Raw genomic sequence first — 9,280 nt, forward strand, 5'->3', positions numbered from 1 at the left:
GAAGGTTTCCAATAAAGATACTCATTCGTTTGCAATTTTGTACTAAATCTTCGCTGCACGTAAGCAACTGAATTGGTTGGGGGCCCAGCTACGCTCTTATGAAATGAATACGAACTGCAGCACCTAGTGGTCTTAAGGGTTATGACACCCATCCAACTACACATCATTTGACAAATAAAATTAACTACAAGGGCAGCATTATTGAAGGCACATATGATTACACACTAAGTTGTTTGCATTAAGAGTTGGATCATTATGAAATGAATCATGAACTGAAAAGGAATTTCAAGCATTGACAAGCCTGTGGGCGCATAGACCAAAGGCACAGCAGACTAAGGATTAATATCTAAAGTCTGATGGCAGGAAGGCTCAGACCTGGATGAACAGGGGGTTTCACTCCATTTCACGTATTTGTTTATAAGCGTGTAATTGGCCCACAGTGAACACAAATTCAGCCAACAGTAGTAAACTGTTAGTGTCTGTAAAAGGTTTCAAATGAACCCTTTAAAGACTGGCCACTGCATAAATACACATTTAATTCCCCTTTGGAAAGTTTCATCCATTCTAGGTATTGAGTCTCTTTATGGTAGAATATCTCCTTCTCAGAACAGGAAACGAGGCGTAACTCTGCACTGTTCAGTTCCTTGCCCAGGCCCTGTGCGGTCTCCCCCAACAGGTTCTGCTGTACCACTGTAGCTGGATCCTGCTTTGGTAGACTGCTGACGGGCACTTTTGTAATCTTCCCATTAAAACGTATGCAAATTTTATAAACCTAAAAATCGGACTTGGGGACTGGTATTCCGACGAGGCCAATAAGGACAGAAGTCAGACTCCCATACACACATTTATTCTATATAAAAGAAAAGCAGAGCATAGCGATATTAACAGTTGAGAAAAGGCAGGGCGGTCACTGGAACACCACGGTGTCCAACATGGCCGCCAGGCACTGGACGATGTTGGAGGTCATCAGTACATCCACATGCTCCTCCAGATGTCTCTTGGGGTCCTGACAGGATGATGGAGGGCGGGGGGGGGGGGGGGGGGACAGGTCATTAGATCCAAAGATATTGTGATCTGCTTGCTGTGTTGCTTGTGTCAAAGTGAGCACGTCATCATCAGACGGAATCCAATGAGATCATTAGAATAGTCTGTGTATCTGCAGTCAGACAGGTGCAGGAAAACACTCCCACCCACTCCTGCTTACATTGTGAACGCATCGGACGTTATGGGCAGACGCGACTCACCTGTTTGCCAACGTTCTTGATGGCCAGCTGTTCCGGGGTCATCTTGTCCTCCTCCTCCACAGCCTGCAAGGTAAAGGGTTAACATTAACACAAGCTCTCGAATCACCTCCCCTTCTCCGCCTCCAGTCTAAAGCAGTGGTTTTCAAACTGTGGGGGGCGCCAGAGTTCTTCAGGGGGGGCGCGACGTGAGAGAAAAATATACCCGAAGAAAAACCTGAAAGTCGATGATTCAAATCATCAGTCGTACTTCAACTGTAGAAGTAACATAACTAAATCGATTTTCAACCGTTTATCTTCGTGCAAACCATTTAACAAATCTACACACTTGTATCTTCAATAATATCGAAACAGAATTTCGATATCATTTAAAATTTCTTCAGAATCACAGGTTTAGTTTCATACCGGCATCGTTTTCAGTTGCTTATAATAATTTAGGTCACCATAGCAACGCCGGTAAACAAACCCCGCCGAATAGTCGAATCTCTGGACTGAAAAGGCAGATCTGATTAGACTCAGAAAAATCAGAGTCGCGGACCCTGAATGAATCTGTGTAAACTGGCAGTTTACACAGATTAAGATGTTCAAATGTATTAAAAAAAGGTTAAGCTAAAACATGCTTAGATAAAGTTGTTAAATTGTGTTAAGAAATGTGTTTAAAAACACACAAAGATGTTTTAATGTTTCAGAAATATGTTTAAAATGTTTAAAAATGTTTCAAATTTTTAAAAAATATGTTTCAAATGTTTTAAAATTATTATCAGATATGTTTAAAATGTGTAAAATAATTAAGATAGCTTTCAAAACACAGGTCTTTAGAAAAAAAATAATTGGGGGGGGGGGGGCTCAGCTGAATTTTTTTCTCTGAGGGGGGGCTCACTCACTCACACTTTGAAAACCCCTGGTCTAAAGCATCTCCTCACAGTGGGCATGGGACGATACCGAGGTACGGGTGGCACGTTTGAGTATAGCATTCATCTTCCCTCTCCCATACAAAGTGGTTATCTTGGCTTTAAGGGTTTCTTCACAGTGACTTTAAAGTAGGGCTGCTCGATTATGGGAAAAATCACGATTATTTTGGTCAATATTGAAATCCCGATTATCCAAACGATTATTTTTGAGTTTGAAAACATGTATTTTTTTCAGCATGTCTCGACCGAAAGATATGTATCCAGCTGTTCTGCCCTTTCTATAAAAGATAAAATTATAAAAACAAATTATTATTATTTATTTTTTTCTCGAAGAAATCGATTATGTTAATTTTGTGACCGTTGGACGTCCTACAATCGAAATCTCGATCAAGCTTCGATTAATCGCCCAGCCCTACTTTAAAGGTCTACTCAGGATGTGGTTAAATGCATTGGCTACGCAGATAAACCTCATTGGGCAAAACCGTAGCTTTAGAATGTTCCAAAACCAGGGCTTTAAGCATACTTATTTCCAGAATGCGATCCACCCGAGTCTAAAAAGTTAGTGGCCCACAAAGACGTTAGAAGAAAAAAGCATACCTTGTTGTAGTTCTTTGCCAGCTCCAGCATCTCCTTGACAATGTTCTCGTTGAGCTTGCAGTGCTCACTGTAGTCCGTCAGGGTCAGACCCTCCATCCAGCTCTTCTTGTGCAGGTTCAACAGCATCTACACGCCAGAGACACAGAGAGGTTGAGTCATGTGACCGTCGCGTCCAATAGGACAGCACCACGTAGCATCATGTGACCACTGCGTCCTATCAGAGGCGGGCGTTGTGTGGGATGCAGACCTTCTGCTCTAGCTCGTTCTTCCTGTAGTTGATGGTGATGGAGTAGTAATGTCTGTTCAGTCCGTGGATAAGAGCCTGGGAACGGAGAGAGAGGAAGTCAGAGTTATCTCAACAACAACAAAGGATTATGCCCCTTCACTGCGGTGAAGGTGCATAATCCTGATTTCAAGTCCAAGGTATTAAAATCCTACCAGAAAAATCTGGATTATTTATTGTTTAGCTGAAGTTGGGAAATTTGGTGTTGAGGCAAAAAACTCCAGGATAGTAATAGGAATGAAAAAATAAAGTATTGATAGTACTACAACTCTAAAAAAAACGATGTAACTGTAGATAGACCAGTTGGGCTAGACGTGATACTCCATTAGCCGTTAGATCCAAAGTCATCACATCATTCCCAACATCTTGTAGCGGCGACGTCGGGATGGCTCACCTGGATGGAGGGTTTGTTGAGGTGACCCAGGTTGGATGTGGTCTGTCGCGGTTCATGACCCAGAACCATCATGTTGGCGTTGATCAACCTGAAGGCGTCAATCACCACCTGGAGAGAACACATCAAACCCATTCACTTCTACTGGGTGAACACACCACCTGCTGAACAGCACCGGGCAATATCGACTACGCCGAAAGCAACCAATTACAATTAGGGCATTTGGCAGATGCTTTTATCCAAAGCGACTTACATCGGTTAATACACACATTGACACACAGACGGCAGAGTCAACCATGCAAGGCGACAGCCAGCTCGTCAGGAGCAGTTAGGGTTAAGTGTCTTGCTCAGGGACACATCGACACTCAGCTAGGAGGAGCTGGGGATTGAACTAGCAACCTTTCGGTTACAAGACAACTGCTCTACCTCCTGAGCTAAGCCGACCTTCGGCAACCTTTTTTAAACTGTACTTGTTGACCCTAGTTCAGTTTTTTTTTGTTCAATTTATTCACTGCTCAAAGACTACACTTGAACAACAATCTGAATTCGTTATCTACTTCTACTCAACTGTCCGATATATTGAACAATTTATTCATAACGTTCATAACGATTTATTCATAACGTTCATAACGGCATAACGTTAAATCCCTTCATCTCTAATGTGGTCAATATTTTCTATAAGAGTCAGAAAGAATAATAGAGAACAGACAGAGTGAGAGGACCGACAGAGCGATAGAGGACAGAGTGATAGGGGACAGAGAGTGATCAAGGACAGACCGAGAGATCAAGGACAGACAAAGAGAGAGAGGACAGACAGAGCGAGAGAGAACAGACTGATCGAGGACAGACAGAGAGATCAAGGATAGACAGAGATCAAGGACAGACAAAGAGATTAAGGACAGACGAGAGGGATTGAGGACAGAGAGACTGAGGACAGAGAGACTGAGGGCAGAGAGACTGAGGGCAGAGAGACTGAGGGCAGAGAGACTGAGGGCAGAGAGACTGAGGGCAGAGAGACTGAGGGCAGAGAGACTGAGGGCAGAGAGACTGAGGACAGAGAGACTGAGGACAGAGAGATTGAGGACAGAGATTGATCAAGGCCAGACAGAGAGAGATCAAGGCCAGACAGAGTGATAGAGGACAGACGGAGTGATAGAGGACAGAGTGATAGAGGACAGAGTGATAGAGGACAGACAGGGTGATAGAGGACAGACAGGGTGATAGAGGACAGACAGAGTGATAAGACGACAGACGGAGTGATAAGACGACAGACAGAGTGATAGACTGACCATGAGAGACGACAGAAAGCAAGACACACAGAGACGGCACGAGAGACAAGACAGATGGAGGCCTACCTTTCCCTTGACACTCTGGATCGGGTCGACCACCACAGCGACGGCCCGCTCCGACAGCGCCTCGAAGCTCTGCTGGGTGTTGATGTCCACGCCAGACAGCCAGCAGCCGAACCCGGGGTGACTGTGGTACCAGCCGACCACCATCTCAGGCCTGTCCACACACACAGTGACCAGTCAGGGTTAGGACAGAGCCAACCTCACACCATGGCTGTTTAAATCACTGAGGTCATCTTAGTAACCCACTGAAGGTTGTTTAATTCACCATACAGTTTGAGAGGTTTTCCATTGTTTTGACGCGTGTTGTTAATAGTTGAAGTGTGTGTGTTTACAGAGATAACTGAAGCGTTCTGTGACTGGAAAAGGTCAACAGGTGCCCTAACCCCATTGACACGAACTATACTCGTCATAATAAAACCCTTCATACGTATTAAACAATACCATTCACCTCATCCAAGAAACGTCCAGATTGGCTAAGCTCTGGTTGTTCTAGTCGTCAGTCCTCGATCTATCCTAACCAACGAGGCACATACCGAATACACACATGCACAGGTCCATCCCTGACTAGGAGAAGCTCAGGTCGTCAACATCACCTGCCGGTCTGCTTCAGCATATCCAACATCTTGGCCTGGAAGACGGGGTCCACGGCCTCAACACTCACACCCTGTCACAGAGAGGAGCAGCATTTCAGTTGATTATAGTCCCGCACCACAAAACAGCAACAAAGTCAACATCCTGTCACACAGAGGATGGGATTTATCACCACGAGACACAGCAGGAAGGTAGCAAACTACTACAAATCATAAGGAAAATGCAGAAGCTGGCGCCTCTAAATTAAATGTATTATTATTTATTAGAAGGCATTTTCCAACTCAGATATTTAGTTATATGGCAGTATAAACTTACATTCTCCCTTTAAAGTTTATGTTGATAATTCATTTTCATAATTAATAATTCATTTGTATGCAATTATGTCTAATAGTCAAAGGTAAAAGTTACTTTTTTTACTAAAGTACTTAAGTATTTTTTAAGACGATATGAAAAGTGAAAACTAAAAGCCCCTGATGGTCACGTAGAAGAACAGAGCAATAGACGGGTGCTTACCGTCCCTGACTGGGGCATGGCGAAGACGTCAATCACTCGTACTGTGTAGTCATCCACAAACTCCCCCAGCATCAGACCCATGACCTCCATGGGAACACCGGCACGACCGTGTTTCAGCATCTGGTGGACCACAGGGGACAGGAGGCGGCGGCGGCGCCGTGAGAAAAAGAACCCACACAACTCTGCGCCCAGGAGGCATTATAGGCGGGATAGCATTCTCAACAGATAGGCTGAGGGGCTTGTACCCCAGTCCATCAGGATGCTTATTGATGACGTTACAGAGGGCCTGCCTCCCCATACTCCCAGAGGATTTAAGACTTGCCCCAACTCTGAGCACCGTTAAAACAAGACTGAAGACTTCTATGTTTGCTATAGCTTTCTGCTAAATCTTAAATACATTGCACTTTCTAAAAAGCTTTTTTTTTACTTTGCCTTTATTTTCTATTTTAATACTAAAATGCCTTTTTAACTTTCTATTTTTTGCATATGTTTTTCTTTTACTTACCTATTATTTTATTTAATTGTATGACAATGTTTATATGTGAAGCACTTTGAGTCTGCCTTGTGTATGAAATGCTATATAAATAAAAAAGTTGCCTTGCCTTGCCTTGCCTTACACCATTGCTATAGAAAATAGGCCCACTGCAGGGCATACTTCATGAGTATCCACATAGACCAATGGTCCTCCTCATTACTTTCTTCTCCTATACTCGTATAGACAACGTGTACATCTGCTAGACGTTGTCACGGGTAATCGCATGCAAGGTCAATTTAAATAATTGAGATTCTGCGAGGACGGGGCTGCTTCTCACCTTGAGCAGTGCCAACGAGGAGATGTAAACCTGTTCTGCCGTGTCGACCGCCGGAGCGTCTGTTGGGGGACCCTAGAGGGGCCAATCAGGAAAAGAAAACAGATCAGTGAAAACAGTTTCAATAATAGTATTGATTTTGATTAAACAATCACAAATTACATCAATGATTCAAACAACTAAATAGTGGCTTCAGGGAAGGGTTAGGGTGCTTGACTCGATCTTCCTCTGTCAAGCCTTGAGCGGGATGCACAGAAAAAAACGTTATGAAAAGTTCTGAGCACAATTATATATATTCAATAGTGAACTCATTCTCTGATGGTGGCTCAAAGAAAGCTGAACACCACCGCAGTAAGCCCCTTTCAGAGCGCCCAACCCCCACCTGTCCTAGCCCTGGCATCCCTCCTCCGAGCCTCAGCAGCCGGTCCATGTCGGATCTGGAGGAAAAAGAACAAAAGAAAACTGGCTTTTAAAATTCTTCACCTCAGCTTATATGGAGCTAGCAGTCTGGTAGTGGATAGGACTCGGGAGTCCCATTTAAGTGGTTGTGTGTCCGGACCCCCCCATTGTCCGCAGTCCTTGAGCAAGATGTCAGAACCCCAACATGATATAAAAGGACAGGTAAATTAAAACCCGGAAAGTGGCTTTGGCTAAAATAGTCTCTAAAACGACCAAAACAACTCATGCAACCGGATGACTGGGCATCAGGCGGCTAACTAAGCGCTGAACAATCGAAACAAAACATTCAACCAGTATCTCTACCAGTACCAGAGCCCCCACCATCTCTACCAGAGTCTACGGTGGGATCTGAGCGCTACCCAACGGGGTAAATTACATTTGATTAAAGCGTAGAGGTGCTCATGATGACATGTCTCACAGGAGAGGGGCTCCTGCTCGCATGCTAGCCCTGACATTAGCCGGCTAGGCTAGGTAAAAGAAGATAACACAACAGAAAGAAACAACACGTTACTGACACATTATCGACATCTTTCGTTATACTCCCGTTACGCTACGATTTCATGCGTGTTAACACGATCTAAACCTACCTGTGGATGTTCGGAGAGGGTGATATGAATAGTTTTAATTTGGGATGAATCCAGTGAGATGTAAAAGGCTAACGCAATGAATCAGCCCGAATCCTGTACCGCTGAAGAGGGAGGCGCGGGGAGATGACGTAAAATCCCCTCGTCGGAAGCTCTGGCACCGGTCGGGCACTAACACGTTAACACCACAAGGGGGCGCCGCGTCCACGTTTATCACACTGTTATTGTGTATTGTAACTAGGAGGGATTTTCCCCTCTGGATAAGAGGAAATGGCACGATATATTATTAGATACGATATAGATAGACAGTCAGGTAGGCAGATAGATGGACCGATGGATAGATAGATGGATAGTTAGATGGATGGATAGATATATAGATAGATAGATAGATAGATAGATAGATAGATAGATAGATAGATAGATAGATGGATAGATGGATAGATGGATAGATGGATAGATAGATAGATAGATAGATAGATAGATAGATAGATAGATAGATAGATAGATAGATAGATGGATAGATGGATAGGTGTGTGTGTGTGTGTGTGTGTGTGTGTGTGTATGTGTGTGTGTGTGTGTGTGTGTGTGTGTGTGTGTGTGTGTGTGTGTGTGTGTGTGTGTGTGTGTGTGTGTGTGTTTGCGCGCGCGCGCGCGTGTGCCTGCGTTAATTTGCGTGAGAATTTAATGACCCAATGCAAAGTCCATGCAAAGTCCAGGAGTGTCTCTGGAATTATTCTCCGTGTATGCAGTCGATTAGTCCTTTCCACGGATCAAATGCTACTTCTCACTTTCCGGAGGGCATTAAGGCGCAGCTTTGTAACATGACGCCTCTGTGAGTCTGAAACCATAAACCTTCCAGCGGACAGAATCAGGAAGAGAAATGTGACGCTTTAAGCGGGCGTCCGGGGCCCGCATATTGTTTAGATTTGGATTTGCCTTCACTTTAGAAACCTCCGAAGGGCTCCGTCGTGAAACGGGCTTGAATGGATCCACTTTAGATGTGAATGAAAGCACCATTACAAATGGCACTGGTTCTTCGGTCACGTATGGTACACCATTGCATACTGTTTAAGATATGCTCTGTGGTATGCATTTCCAAAGTTCAGCAAGAGTGGCATACATTTTTTAAATCTGTTCGTTCGTATCATGGTACGACAAATATCCATAATAATGATGCTATTATTTACCTTATTACCTGGTAATAAGGCATTGACTCACTTCCAAAAATGGTTTAAAAGTTGTTGTAATGAGATGGTGTCGTTGGTTTATTTATATTACAAATAGACATTGATCCAACTAAACCCCCCTTCAACCAGAAAATCAATATTGCATTAGGAGATACAGGATGTTACACATGTACACAATTTTAAAAGGAAAAAAAAAATAGTAGGCCTAATAATCCTACAGAACATCTACCGAAATCATAATGGAAACGCGTGTATTGATGTATCGGTCCTATGTAGTTGTCCATCACTTCATCTCATGGAGTCAGGGATTCGGTGACCTCTAGTTCAGAGCTCGTTTCATCGCATCCTGATTCCCTGACATG

General features: G+C 43.8%; 1 protein-coding gene across 1 annotated transcript; it reads right to left on the reverse strand.

The window, feature by feature from the left end:
* Window positions 1-831: 831 nt before the first annotated feature.
* Window positions 832-7,893, reverse strand: psmd14 (proteasome 26S subunit, non-ATPase 14). The gene is made up of 11 exons (XM_060070988.1): window positions 7,735-7,893; window positions 7,071-7,125; window positions 6,692-6,763; window positions 5,880-5,999; window positions 5,369-5,439; window positions 4,779-4,929; window positions 3,427-3,534; window positions 2,997-3,071; window positions 2,750-2,875; window positions 1,245-1,307; window positions 832-1,006 (listed from the first exon to the last, which is right to left on the reverse strand). Exons 2-11 carry the CDS (start codon window positions 7,116-7,118, stop codon window positions 908-910), a joined length of 933 nt encoding a protein of 310 aa, XP_059926971.1. The 5' UTR covers window positions 7,119-7,125; window positions 7,735-7,893; the 3' UTR covers window positions 832-907.
* Window positions 7,894-9,280: the final 1,387 nt, after the last annotated feature.

This window comes from Gadus macrocephalus, chromosome 14 (genome assembly GCF_031168955.1).
Source record: "Gadus macrocephalus chromosome 14, ASM3116895v1".
Classification (NCBI taxonomy): domain Eukaryota; kingdom Metazoa; phylum Chordata; class Actinopteri; order Gadiformes; family Gadidae; genus Gadus; species Gadus macrocephalus.

What these genes read in the sequence shown, in the direction of transcription:
- psmd14 (XM_060070988.1), bottom strand. Translation starts at nt 7,118, where the DNA reads ATGGACCGGCTGCTGAGGCTCGGAGGAGGGATGCCAGGGCTAGGACAG. An exon ending in AGAACGAGCTAGAGCAGAAG is followed by an intron (nt 2,876 to 2,996) that starts GTCTGCATCCCA and finishes TCTGGCGTGTAG; the next exon opens with ATGCTGTTGAACCTGCACAA. An exon ending in TCAAGAACGTTGGCAAACAG is followed by an intron (nt 1,007 to 1,244) that starts GTGAGTCGCGTC and finishes TCATCCTGTCAG; the next exon opens with GACCCCAAGAGACATCTGGA.